Source organism: Mustela nigripes, chromosome 4 (genome assembly GCF_022355385.1).
Source record: "Mustela nigripes isolate SB6536 chromosome 4, MUSNIG.SB6536, whole genome shotgun sequence".
Lineage (NCBI taxonomy): Eukaryota > Metazoa > Chordata > Mammalia > Carnivora > Mustelidae > Mustela > Mustela nigripes.
Genome location: NC_081560.1, coordinates 1,740,180 through 1,754,598, shown reverse-complemented (window position 1 = coordinate 1,754,598; position 14,419 = coordinate 1,740,180). Strand labels below are relative to the sequence as shown.

At 40.9% G+C, this 14,419-nt stretch overlaps 1 protein-coding gene across 5 annotated transcripts in view; it reads right to left on the bottom strand.

The window, feature by feature from the left end:
- Positions 1 to 1,650: 1,650 nt before the first annotated feature.
- The window catches only part of LMBR1 (limb development membrane protein 1), a 160,503-nt gene continuing 147,734 nt past the window's right edge, over positions 1,651 to 14,419 (bottom strand). For 3 of the 5 annotated variants that reach the window (XM_059396008.1, XM_059396010.1, XM_059396011.1), the window contains 2 exons: positions 4,965 to 5,126; positions 1,651 to 1,829 (listed from right to left, as the gene is read on the bottom strand). In XM_059396008.1, coding sequence (XP_059251991.1) covers positions 1,744 to 1,829; positions 4,965 to 5,126 — 248 coding nt within the window. In that variant the 3' untranslated portion in view covers positions 1,651 to 1,743. The remainder of the gene's footprint in view (positions 1,830 to 4,964; positions 5,127 to 14,419) is intronic. The other 2 variants (XM_059396009.1, XM_059396012.1) reach the window with 1 other exon arrangement.

The window sequence follows — 14,419 nt, the reverse complement described above, 5'->3', positions numbered from 1 at the left end:
GATTTACCAATTTACGGAGTGTTGTTTAGAATCACAAAACGTTCTTTTATTTTAAAACTGGACTATATTTTAGTGAGCAGAGAAGCTTGGAAGGAAATGCAGAGGTTAAATAAAGGAGAGGTATACACAATGGAACTTAGGAATACACAGATAAAATTTTCTTATTATTTTGGCTCTAAGTGGCAATTTTTTTTTTTTTTAAAGATTTTACTTATTTATTTGACAAAGAGAGGGATCACAAGTAGGCAGAGAGGCAGGCAGAGAGAGAGAGGAGGAAGCAGGCTCCCTGCTGAGCAGAGAGCCCGATGCGGGACTCGATCCCAGGACCCTGAGATCATGACCCGAGCCAAAGGCAGCGGCTTAACCCACTGAGCCACCCAGGAGCCCTAAGTGGCAATTTTTTATGTCAAGTATATACAGCCTGATTTTCATAAATTTCTCCAAAAAAAAACCCTTTAAACTCAACAATTTGAGAAAAATGTTCTTTTACTTTTGTCTGAACACAGACAATCTGTTGCCATACACTTAGTGCATGTGAACATACGCATTTACAGAGACTGCATAACTACGAAGTGTGTGCAAAGGGGCTCATCTCTTATTTCTGCATGCACAGTCTCCAGTACTCTATCCGAGGGGATGGATGGTAACACAGAGTACAATTTTACAGTTTTTATTCAGTGGACTTAACGTCAAGAAGCCATCCCCAGAATTATTTACAACTTAGTAACTGAGTGATTATCAGATCATGAAACATTGAAAAACTATTCGTACATCATGAATGCTGATACTGTGCCCCTGGGTGTCAAACTGGTAACTTTAGTGAGTCTGAGGTTTAAACCGGCATATACAAAAGGAGCCCAGGCCTGAAGAATGTGTTGACAGAAGGGGTTTCTACCACAGAGCATTCGTAGTTTCATAATGGACACAGGAGAACAAGGAACTGAGAGACTTTAGAAAAAAAGCTTAAAAAAATTGAGTGTACATAGAGCCTATAAGGCAAAATCTAAGTTACAAGTGTATTCGACACCAGCAACTATGTTACGAGAAGTAATACTGAATTCTATACACATAACATGTCAGAGAACTATGATCACAGATAACTTCCTACGTAGCTGACCACACTCCGTACAGTGGAAGATTTCCCATGCTGTTCTACCACGGATCAGGTTTTCAAAAGAATTTCTTATTTTTCCTCAACTCAAAGTCCAACCGATATCATTCTGAAATATAAACCAGAACTACGCGTCTTGTCTTTTTAAGGAAGTGAACAACAGCTTTGCGCACTACCGTTCCAATGCCCCCACTGCCATGGCGGCGTCCGGAAACCTGCTTTTTTGCGGGGCCTTCACTTCACATCCAAATACCAAGGATGCCTTTCTCGATGCCTTCTCCATTTTGAATAAAATATATAATGGGATTGAACTGAATTCTTAGAAAGCCCCCAAGTTCGCCTTTCCTAATATTCCCATATGGGTGATTGTATCGACTGATGCAAGCAAATGTGTCCACAGAAGAATGTGCTGCCCTACGGAGCCGCGTCTGGCTGGAAACTGTGGGGTCCTTCACACAGCTAAAGGAGAAGGCTTTGCGGCAGCCAAGTTCTCAGGAGGTTACGGAAGAAACGGTGCTGCCAGGCCCCGGCCCTAAATGTGAAGCCCAGTCAGTGCGTGTCATTTCGGACCGGCGGGGATGTCGGGAGTGTGGGGCTCCCGGGTCCTTGATCGCAGAGAGCTGCTGCGTGTCTCACAGTGCTTTGTGATGCCCGTTTGCAGACGGCTTTGATGTTTCTGAATCCCTTGAAGTATCTGATAAGTGGAGCTTATGAAGCCCTGCAGAAAAATTAAGAAAATGGTGAGAAATGATGTACTGTGGCGTAGGTGGGCAGAGGGCTAACGAGGCGGAGTGTCAAGGGTTACTGAGAAAGCTGTGATGTGCTGGCCAGACCCCCTTTAGGGTGAAAGATCTCTTGTCCCCACTGGAGGTTCCCTGGCGGCCTAAGCAGAGGACAGTTGTCTCTCAGGAAGCCATGCCTTCTCCTCAACTCTGCAGCTCTGGGGCCCAAGGAAGCTACTGGTTTCTTCTCTCAGCACAGTGAGTTCCTTCTCTACCTCCTGCCCTCCAGACCAATCCCAAGAGCACCCTCTCATATACCTGCTCCTCCAAGCTGGTCCGAGCCCCGAAGTGTGCTTCCCAGGGGAACTAACATGAGGCAAGTATGATCCCACTTTTGTTTTAAAATACACACAAGCAAGTATGCATACAGGAAGACATACAGAAAGACCCACCAAAGTATGAAGCACGTAATTAAGAGGAGAAACAATGGAAAACATGGCATAAAGAAAAGGAGAAGAAATGGCAAAAGAATAAATGGAACATAAATGTTTCATTATTCAAAGATACTTCACAGAATAAAAAAATTATCACTATCTTTAAAAGTCACATTAGTTTCCCTCTGTATCACCCATCAGTCAATCACATAATATGCCTGATATATACAACACTGTGCAACTCAACAGGGAAAACAGGCAGAAGGAAATGTGAGAGCTCATGCGGCACCAAAGCCCTCGGCACTTATTAACGAGACGAAGCAACAACGATGTTCAAGAACACATAACCAGCTCGTCTATGGAGACGATGGGGAGCAAACATTTTTATGAGGCTCAGCCTTTGCGACACATCAAAAACACACTTGGATAAGATTTGATTCCCCTAAGATTTTAGAAATCTGTCTACCTGGCTGTTAAGCAATTTTATACTGCTCTTCAGTCAACACAGCACTCTGAATTTTGAAGTTTCTACCACCTGCACATCTTAATGAAAGAAAAGGTAAAACTGACCCTGTCTATGATGGATGAATGGGAAGGAAAAAAGAAAGCAATCCAATCCAAGCAACAGTTCTGGCCCCGGGAATGGCCAGACCACGGAGTGACAACAGGAACCCGTGGCTGCTGGGTGTGGGGAGGCGCCTTTAGACAGGGTCTGTTCGAAAAGGAACGCAGTGGAGAGAGCAGCAGAGCGGTGATCAGTGCTCGAAGTGAAAAGGAATCCCCCTGGAGGATAGATTATTTCCATTATTACTTCTAAAACCTGGGTGCAGCACAGGGTCCACATCTTAAAAAAAAAACAACAACAAAAAACAGAACTGTAATGTCTCTCTCTGCAGAAGCAATCGCCTCCCCCATGACCAGGTTTCTAGCTACTGTGTACCAGACACTCGGAGACAAGTACTATCCTTATCAGTGGACACAGAAGCAGCAGAAAGGACTACAAAACAAAGGGATGGGGGGAGATGGGTTAAATTTTGTAATCAAATTATGATTCCCAATGAAATCAGATTTAAGATCTCAGATCACACACTATTACATATACTTAATGAGGATCTTTTTTTTATGTATAATGCATTTCTTCCCTCAAGCATTCCAAAGAGTAACAGAAAACACTTGGGCAAAAAAAGCAAATCTATCTATTAGTTTTACACAAGTCTTGATAATTCGACTGCCTGTTATGGTCAAAGAGCCGACACAACATACGTGACCTCACCTTAGGTTGACCGAAATTTCACTATATTAATAAAGACTTCCTTCAAAAGAAGAGATCCAGAATACTTAACTCAAAACCAAACTCACTGCGCTTCATCTACAACTGTCCATGTTGGTGACCGGGAGAGGGGAAGTCATCCGACACACCGCTAACGCATCTCACTGATGCTACCGTGGCCTTAAACATGAAGTTCTAACTTTAGACATTTGGTTCAGAGAGCTGCTGATTCCCGCCTCACCCTGCAGCTTTTAACCTGGCCAGCATTCTGAAAGCGAGGCCTGAAAATCCATCAAGTACCCGCTGCTCCAGCTGAAACGAGATGTCACTTCTGCTTGCAGGCACTGCTGTACCGGCCATCTGCTCAAGGGGCGAATTTAGGAAAATATGGATGAATAGATAATTTGAAGTCTTTTTTCCTTCCCAAAGGTCATCCCTTCAATCACAGAGTTGGAAGAACTTGGTCGGGTGCGAAGCTCTATTGTTGCTCAGGTTGAAGTTATGGGGACCTTAATGAATCAATCACCATGTAGCCTTTTGCAATAGCTAAAAGCCACAATGGAACACAAAGTACAAGCGTTCAAATGATGTCACGTTAGGTAAATGACCTAATGTCAGGATTTTCTATAATAAATCACTGCCTTTCCCTTCTTTTATTCTAAAATTACTCCAAATCCAAGAGGGTTTATATAGCAAGATAGTTTATATTGCCCTGGTATTCCTACAATATAAAATAAAACTAATAAAAAATATAAAATAAAATAAAAACTTATAAAATGTTTAAGTTCTAATGTTGATGTGGGCATGAAAAGCTCATTTATAAGTTTCATTTATACCCTTTATATCTTAGCCAAACCGAAAGTTTTTTTAAGACTATCACAATGCATGTGACTTATGGAATACATGATAATGAAAGCCCCCCTCCTATTAACGACAAGAATATTATTATTTTTATCCTGAGTTACTCGGCTTACTGTGGAGAATTATGGATCAGCCTGATACCTATAAAGTCCACGTAATCAAAAGAAATCTGTAACTAAAAAGTGGTAAGTGGTTTCACTACCAAAAACGAAGTCTCCAGCCCATTATCAGCTTCACCTCGCCTCGACCACCATCATCGTAATAAAAAAGCTGATTTTACTGAACTTATATGATGTGCCAGGAATCTGCTCAGGCCCTTAAAATAAACATTCCAGTTAATATTCAAAACAGTCCTCGAGAGAAGAGACTGTCACCATTTTACAGATGACAAAGCTGAGGCTTAACGAGGTAATTTCACAGGAGAACATAAACAGTAAGTAGTGGGTCAGAAATGGAATCTCTATGGTTATACATAGTAGGAAAAATGAACAGATGAAGATTAATCCAAATGACAAAATTAAAAATTAGTAGAAAGAGAGAAAAATACCCATAAACCTTGGGATTACCTAGGGCCTTGAAAAGTTCTTCTCGCACAGCAGAGGTGAATTTTCTGACCAGACACAATGTTGTCACAATAGCAAAAAGCAAATTGTAGGATAATACAATATAGAAATTTCCCAGCCAATTAAACCTTCCAAAGTCTCCAAGTAGATCAAATCTAGTGATTCCTGTTAAAAATAAATAAAATAACCCTTAATAAAAGCAGGTACGATATATTTAAATTCGTTACACAGTCAAGTACAAGTAGATAAAACTCCGTGGACTTTCTCATCTGGAACCCCAGTGAGAATTTGTAATCGTTAACTTGTGGAACAAACCCAGCCGGTCCTAACCGACTCTCTCCATATGCCACAGCCTCTTGGAAGTGATGAGGCTGGAGCGACCGTCCCTTGCCACTCAGTCCACGCACATCGACCGGAGATCTGCTGCGCTGCTCACGGAGAGAAAGGGCACAGTGTGCTCAACTGAAAAAGGAAACAAGGGTCCTGAGGGAGGAGGCGACACTGGACACGCCCTCCTAGCTCCCACCCCTCTGCTGCGTGGTCCCTCTCTTCGTGCAGCGACCAGGTCAAACCTCACCTCCTTAGAAAGGACACCTGTTTCCTCCACATGAAACAGCCGGACCCTCCAAGGTCGTCTACCCTAATTACACATCTTTGTAACATGTGCTACTGGAAATACTTCTTTTCCTTTCTGGTTTATTTTTTGCTGACTTTCCCACTAGTACGTAAGTTCTATGAGAAAAGGGACTTTTTTTTTTTTCACCCCTATAATCCTAATGCCCGGGGCAGAGCTTGTCCATGTCTTAGTAGTTACTACATAAACGAATCAACAACTAGGGTGATTCCTTTCTGGGTTGGTGGGGTGGGGCGCATTGGGGATAAAAGCATTATTAACCTGAGCGGGACACCACAGGCTTGAAGAGTAAAATGGCAAATCCAGAAAAGGCAGTGAAGTTACTTAAATTCACCTGTACACATTTTTAAAAGTCTTTTTATTCAAAAGAATAATTCAAATAGTCATTCTATTTAGTAATAATGTGCCCTAAGCCAAATATTTACTGGAAAGAATACGTGAATGTTAGAGCTCCTCCGACCCCTGGTAAATAAGTAATGGCACTCAGGTAGTTCGTCAAGCAACAGATGACGAGACTGCTGCCAAGCTTCAGGGAAGAAACTGGAGTTATCTGGGGCCACATAAAATTGTAAACATAACGGACGGTATAAACAAAATCCTGCACCCCGTTATTGTTTGAGTGGTCTAAGGATTTCAAGAGTAACCCAACTTCCCTCTATCAGCTGACTTTTGAACTTAGCTCTCATTTCCACCAAAGCAATCCCATCATCCCTATAGGGCCAGACTCCACAAAAGCAGTGCATACAGACAACAGAATAACCTTCATACCCAAAAGCATCCCAATAGTAGGAGGTTTCAAGAGCTAGTTCCTTTTTAATTGTTTTTTTTAAAGATTTTATTTGTCAGAGAAAGAGAGAGCACAAGGAGGGAGAGCAGCACGCAGAAGGAGAAGCAGGCCCCCTGCTGAGCAGAGAGCCCGATGTGGGACTCGATCCCAGGACCCTGGGATCATGACATGAGCTGAAGGCAGATGCTTAACCAACGGAGCCACCCACGTGTCCTAAAAAGTAATTCTTCTATGGCCACATTTACACAGGGCCAATGTATTTGAACTTGAGAGACAATAGTTACCATAATATTTTAAAGAGAAGATTAATAAAAACATACAACAAAATATCTTTTTAAGGAAGGTGAAGGGACCCAGACCCCAGGAGAATATGCCACATAGACCACAAATCGTAAGTCATGACAACAAGCTCGGCTGCAGTTTCTCAAAGCCTTAATAAAAGGTCACTTTCTCTGGGGCACCTGGGTGGCTCAGTCGGAGAAGCGTCTGCCTTCGGCTCAGGTCACGATCTCAGGGTCCTGGGATCGAGCCCCATGAGGCCACATCAGGCTCCCTGCTCAGTGGGGAGGCTGCCTCTCTCTGCCCCCTGCCCCGTGCTATCTCTCAAACAAATAAAATCTTCAAAAAAAAAAAAAAAAAAACCAACAAAAAAATTTACTTTGTCAAAAGGAATACAGATCTAATTACGTATTGTAGTTTTCAAACAAAGTACCATTTAATTTAACCTAGGAAGTTATCTATAGACAGGATACAGTCCTTCCAAAACAAATTTCAATGATTTCAGCCCAAGGATCCCAGATAAGTAGTTTATTTGATCTTTAGGATCAAAGACTCCTTTGACAATCTGGTGAGGGCCATAGATCTCTTCACAAGAAAAACAAGAGATGCACACACACACAGACACACACACAAAATCTTGCATATGATGAAGCTGATTTACAGAGAAAACTGCTGGATCACTAAATAAAAACCCTGGTCTAGAAGCTCCAGAAAAGTCTTACGTGGTCTCAAGACATTTTAATCATATACCACTATTAGCAAAATTAGCACACATATAATTAACACACATAAACCCACATATTAGCAAAATTAGAACACATGTATGCAATATATGTGTATTTAATTATTTTAAAACTATGTATGTACTGGCTTTTACATTATACACAAAGCACAGACTTTTAAAAAAGTAAGAACAATAAAAGTAAATAGAAGTTCTCACGGTTTCTTCACATAGCCCAGTGACTTACTCTGTGAATGCTGGGGGACAAACCACTTTGGAGGGCACTGGTAACTGGCACACGCTAACTGGTACCTCAGCTGCCAGCCTGAACCCAGCCAACATACCACACTGGGACAGAAGTTCCACACAGAGCGCAGTGAGGAGAAGGGTGCACTTAGCACAGGGAGATTGGAAGGTCTGTTATGAACAATGGGAAGTGCTCGCACTAGGACTTCTTAGTGGATTCAACTTGGTATCCTGAAAGTCAAGGTCAAGACTTCAAATGAAACCCAAGACAGAGAGTAGTCTCCTCCTTATATGTTTGGTCCCCAGGACATCTCAGGTTGACCTTACAGACAGAAACCCAGGAGCCTATTGCTACAGTGCACCAAAGCACTAAACAAAGTATTAGATTAGTTCTAAAGATGCTATTGTTTCAAACTGAATTTAAATATCTAATGAACATTGTCTGATTAAAAGGTCACTCTGGATGACACATGCAGGTCTTCGATTATGAAAATCTTCTGTAAGACTGAACAGCAAGAAACTTGAAACAATCACTTCCCTAAACTTCCCTCTGAGAGGTTGAGGTCAGAGCAATAAACTGTAAAATGTACTTTTTTGTTAAAAGCACCAACACTTAAGAAAAAGTAACAATACTTAAAATTTTAACAACACTTATGGTATAAATGTATAATACTTCAAAATCTCTATTTCTGAAGGTATATAAAAAGGTATTAAGGCAGCATATTTTAAAATACTATTAACTAAAAAATTTCAATTATCAAATGCTGTTATTTAACTCTCCTTGTCAAATACTGAATGCTCACTCCCAACCTGAAGTAATTTCTTTAAAAGATAAGTAAAACATATACAAGGTGAAAAGCCTAATTAGTTAAGCAGTGGCTATGCATAGGCCATATTATCTGTGAATAAAATGCACTATAATGCAGTAGACAATGCTCTATGCATAATTCCTTGAATATAGATCTTTTTCTATTCATACCTATACAAGAACCAAGGTACAAAACCTTATTTCAGGAAAGAGCTGGTTACTCCGCCAACAATATGATTCACGAGAATTTACCTTCACTAACCCCCCGGACTTGACTCTGATTTCTAGCAAATATATTCCTGTTCCTTACTAGCAAGAAGAAATTGAGAGTTTATAGGGCTTGACACACTGAAGCAATCATTAAAGTAACTTTATCAGTAAACCATATGTGCTGGCATCTCACAAAAATGGCTGACACGATATCCACGGCGTTAATGGAAGATTACCAAAAAGAACACACACATCTTGTCATACAAGATAAATTTGTAAGTTAAATGTTCTCTGACAAAACAAGAAGACTGGGGCACCTGGGTGGCTCAGTCAGTTAAGCATCTGAATCTTGATTTCAGCTCAGGTCTTGATCTCAGGATTGTGGGATCAAGGCCTGCATTGGGCTCTGAGCTCAGTGGGGGAGTCTGCTTGAGATGCTCCCTCGCCCTCTTCCTTTGCCCCTCCCCCAACTCATGCACACAGTCTCTAATAAAATAAACCTTAAAGGGGCGCCTGGGTGGCTCAGTGGGTTAAAGCCTCTGCCTTCAGCTCAGGTCATGATCCCAGGGTCCTGGGATCGAGCCCCGCATCAGGCTCTCTGCTCAGCAGGGAGCCTGCTTCCCTTCCTCTCTCTCTGCCTGCCTCTCTGCCTACTTGTGATCTCTGTCCATCGAATAAACAAATAAAACCTTAAAAAAAATTAAAAAAAAAATAAGCCTTAAAAAAAATCAATATACCTCTAGCAATACTATTAAAGAAAAAAAAAACAAACACAAATTACCAGTATCAGCTATGGGTAGGTAATTAACACTGCAGGGCACTGATATATCCATACTAAAGGGATAACAAAGGAACTTTATGCCAAAAAACTTGACAAGCAGATGAAATAAACAAACTCCTTAAAACACATAAACTCACTCAAGAAGAAATGAATAGGCTGAGTAGTCCTCTATCTATAAAATAAATTGAATTTGTTGTTAAAACCCTTCCACAAAGTAAATTCCAGGCCCAGATGGCTTCACTGATGAACTCTATCAACTGAAGGGGAAAAACAAAAAAACCCAATTCTATAAAAACTCACTGTCTTAGTCCATTAGGGCTGCTGTAACAGAATATTATAGACTGGGTGGCTTATAAACAACAGACATTTTTTTTTTTTTTCACAGTTCTGCAGGCTAGAAGTCCAACATCAAGGCTCCAGCAGACATAGTGTCTGGTGAGGGTCCACTCCCAGGTTCACAGACAGCTATCTTTTCACTGTAACCTCACATGGCAGAAAAGTACAAGAGAGCTCTCTGGGGCCTCTTTCATAAAGGCACTAATCCCATTGATGAAGGTGACCTATCATTTCCTACAGGCACCATCCTCCTAATATGATCACACGGGGAATTAAGTTTCAACATACAAATTGGTGGGGGGGCCTGACACAAACATTTAGTGTATAGCATTCATCCAGCAAACTGAAGAGGAGGAAACACCTCTGGATACTTTCAATCAAGATAGCATTACTCACATAATCGAAGTCTGAAAAAAGTCATTAAGAAGAAAAAGGAACTACAGGAGTGCCTGGGTGGCTCAGTGGGTTAAAGCCTCTGCCTTTGGCTCAGGTCATGATCTCAGGGTCCTGGGATCAAGCCCTGCATCAGGCTCTCTGCTCAGCCGGGAGCCTGCTTCCTCCACTCTCTCTGCCTACTTGTGATTTCTCTCTCTGTCAAATAAATAAATAAAATCTTAAAAAAGAAAAAAGAAAAAGGAACTATAGATTTGTGCACTCATAAATACAGATAAAAAATCCTAAACAAAATTTTAGTACATTATACACATACACACACACACACACACACACACACACAGAGAAAAGATACTATGTCATGACCAAGTGGGGGTATCCCAGGAATGCAAGATTGGCTTAATAATCAAGAATGACTCAGTGTAGGAAAGCAAGATGGCAGAGGAGTAGGAGACTGAAATATCATCAGGTCCCAGAAGTGCCGCTAGATAGTTATCAAAGCATTCTGAACACCTACAGGAGATCAAAGAGAAGAAGAGCAGCAGTTCTAGGAACAGAAAGTCAACCGCTTTCGGGAAGGTAGGACGCGCGGAGAAATGAATCCGAAGAGACGGGAAGATAGACGAGGGGGAGGGACCAGCGCCCGGCAAGTGAGAGAGCAGCAGAGCACAAAATCGGAACTTTTGGAAGTCTGCTCCATGGAGGCACGTTACTCCAGAGGCTATATGGGGGGTGGAGCCCTTGCAGGAACAGTGTGGTCTCAGGTCTCTCAGGGTGACAGGAAGACCAGGGGTGTCTGAATGTGGCAGAGCTCCCAGGAATCAGAGTGGGGAAGCTGACTACAGACACAAAGCCGAGGAGTGGGCTCTCAGCTCACGGTTACCTTAAACTGTAATCCAAGGCACACTCGGGCCACTGTTCTTCAAACAGGGTCCCCACAAGTGGCAGATCCGGGGAGACTCACCTTCCTCCTCCAGGAGGAGTGGCATGGGACCACGCTGCAGGAATCTGCTAGGTCTGGAGACTCCAAACAGGGCTGTGAGCCAGGGACAGGAATGTTCGGTCACAGGCCGGGTGAGCATGGAGTGCAGCAGGAGACCAGGGAGATGGGAGGGATTGACCGCTTCTCTCTGAGGGCACACTGAGGAGTGGGGCCCTGAGCTTTCGGCTCCTACAAGCCAGAGATTGGGAGGCCGCCATTCTCATTCTCATCCTCCAAAGCTCTATGGAAAGCACTCAGGGAACAAAAACTCCCCAGCATGAATCCAAGCAGATTGTCTAGCCTGGCCTCTGGCAAGGGCGGTGCAATTCCGCCTCGGGCAAAGACATTTGAGAATCACTACCACAGGCCCCTCCCCCAGAAGATCAGCAAGAACATCCAGCCAAGACCAAGTCACTGATCAAAAAGAACTGCAGAACTCCAGAGCTAGGGGAAGCAACACATAGAATTCAGGGCTTTTTCCCCATGATCCTTAAGTCTTTCAAAGTTAAATTTTTTTTAAAATTTTTCTTTTACCTGGTCTATTTTTAAAAATTTTTCCTCTTTCTTATTTTAATGTTTCTTAACTATTTTCTTATCAATACCTTAAAGAATCCTTTAAAATTTTCATTGTTATAGTCTATTTTATCCCTTCATTATATTTAACCTTATTTTTTTGTATACATATAGACTTTTTTTCTTTAAAAATTTGAGACACAATTTCTTCTGATAGATCAAAATATACCCTAAATCTAGCACATGGTTCTAGTCTCCAGCCTGATCACATTCGTTCCTTTTTATTTTTTTTTCAACCAACTTCTTATTTTATCAATTCCTTTTTTAGAATCTTTTTAAATTTTCATCATTACGGTCATATTCCACCCCTTCATTGTGTTTACCCTTATTTTTGCATATATATGTTTTTCTTTCTTTAAAATTTGGAAGGTAGTTTCTTCTAGAAGACCAGAATACACCCAAAATCAAGGGTATGGCTCTGTTCTATTCACCAGTCTAATATATATATATATATTTATATCCCATTCAGAACATTCCATCCCAATGGAACAGAATACATATTTTTCTCTAGTGCACATGGAACATTCTCCAGAATAGATCATGTCCTGAGTCACAAATCAGGTCTCAACCAGTTCTACGAGACTGAGATCATTCCCTGCATATTTTCAGACCACAATGCTCTGAAACTAGAATTCAATCACAAGAGGAAAGTTGGAAAGAACTCAAATACATGGAGGCCAAACAGCATCCTACTAAAGAATGAATGGGTCAACTAGGAAATTAAAGAAGAATTTTAAAAATTCATGGAATCAAATGAAAATGAAAACAAAAATGTTCAAAATCTTTGGAATACAGCAACAGTGGTCCAGAGAGGAAAAAAAAATAGCAATACAAGCCTTTCTCAAGAAACAAGAAAGGTCTCAAGTATACAACCTAACCCTACACCTAAGGGAGCTGGAGACAGAACAGCAAAGAAAGCCTAAACCCAACAGGAGAAGAGATAAAGATCAGAGCAGAAATCAATGAAAAAGAAACCAAAACAACAGAAAAACAAATCAATGAAACTAGAAGCTGGTTCTTTGAAAAAACCATGAATGAAAGAGGAGAGATCAAAACCATCACCAAAGAAATACAAACAATTATAAGAACATATTATGAGCACCTATACACCAGTAAATTTGACAATCTGGAAGAAATGGATGCATTCCTAAAGACACATAAACTACCAAAACTGAACCAGGAAGAAATAGAAAACCTGAACAGACCCATAACCACTAAGGAGATTGAAGCAGTCATCAAAAATGTCCCAACAAACAAGAGTCCAGGGCCAGACAGACAGCTTCCCAGGGGAATTCTACCAAACATGTAAAGAAGAATTAATACCTATTTGCCTGAAATTGTTTCAAAAAAATAGAAATAGAAGGGAAACTTCCAAACTCATTTTGTGAGGCCAGCATTACCTTGATTCCAAAACCAGACAAAGACCCCACCAAAAAGGAGAAGTACAGACCAATATTCTTGATGAATAAGGAATGCAAAAATTGTCATCAAAATATTAGCCAATAGGATCCAACAGTACATTAAAAGGATATTCACCATGACCAAGTGGGATTTATTCCTGGGCCTCAAGGTTGGTTCAACATCCGCAAATCAATCAATATGATACAATACATTAATAAAAGAAAGAACTAGAACCATATGATACTGTCAATAGATGCTAAAAAAGCATTTGGGAAAGTATAGTATCCCTCCTTGATCAAAACTCTTCAAAGTATAGGCATAAAGGGTATGTACCTCAATATCATCAAAGCCATCTATGAGAAACCCACAGTGAATATCATTCTCAATGGGGAAAAACTGAGAGCCTTTCCCCTAAGGTCAGGAACACGGCAGGGCTTTCCACCATCAGCATTGCTATTTAACATAGCACTAGAAGTCCTGGCCTCAGCAATCAGAGAACAACAAGAAATTAAAGGCATCCGAACCAGCAAAGAAGAAGTCAAACTCTCACAGTTTGCAGATAATATGATACTTTATGTGGAAAACCCAAAAGACTCCACTCCAAAACTGCTATAACTCATACAGAAATTCAGTAAAGTGTCAGGATATAAAATCAATGCACAGAAATCAGTTGCATTTTTATTCACCAACAGCAAGACAGAAGAAAGAGAAATTAAGGAATCAATCCCATTTACAATTGCACCCAAAACTATAAGATACCTAGTAATAAATCTAACCAAAGAGGGAGAGAATTTGTACTCAGAAAACTATAAAGTACTCATGAAAGAAATTGAAGAAGACACAAAGAAATGGGAAAATGTTCCATGCTCCTGGATTGGAAGAACAAATATTGTGAAAATGTCTATGCTACCTAAAGCAATCTACACATTTAATGTAATCCCTATCAAAATACCATCAATTTGGGGCACCTGGGTGGCTCAGTGGGTTAAGGCCTCTGCCTTTGGCTTGGGTCATGATCCCATAGACCTAGGAACTGTCTATTAAATAAATATATAATATCTTTGGGGAAAAAATCAATTTTTTTCAAAGAAATGGAACAAACAATCCTAAAATTTATATGGAACCAGGAAAGACCCCAAATAGCCAAAGGACTGTTGAAAAAGAAAGCCAAAGTTGGTGGCATCACAATTCCAGACTTCAACCTCTACTACAAAGCTGAAATACTAATCATCAAGATAGTATGGTACTGGCACAAAAACAGACACACAGATCAATGGAACAGAATAGAGAGCCCAGATATGGATCCT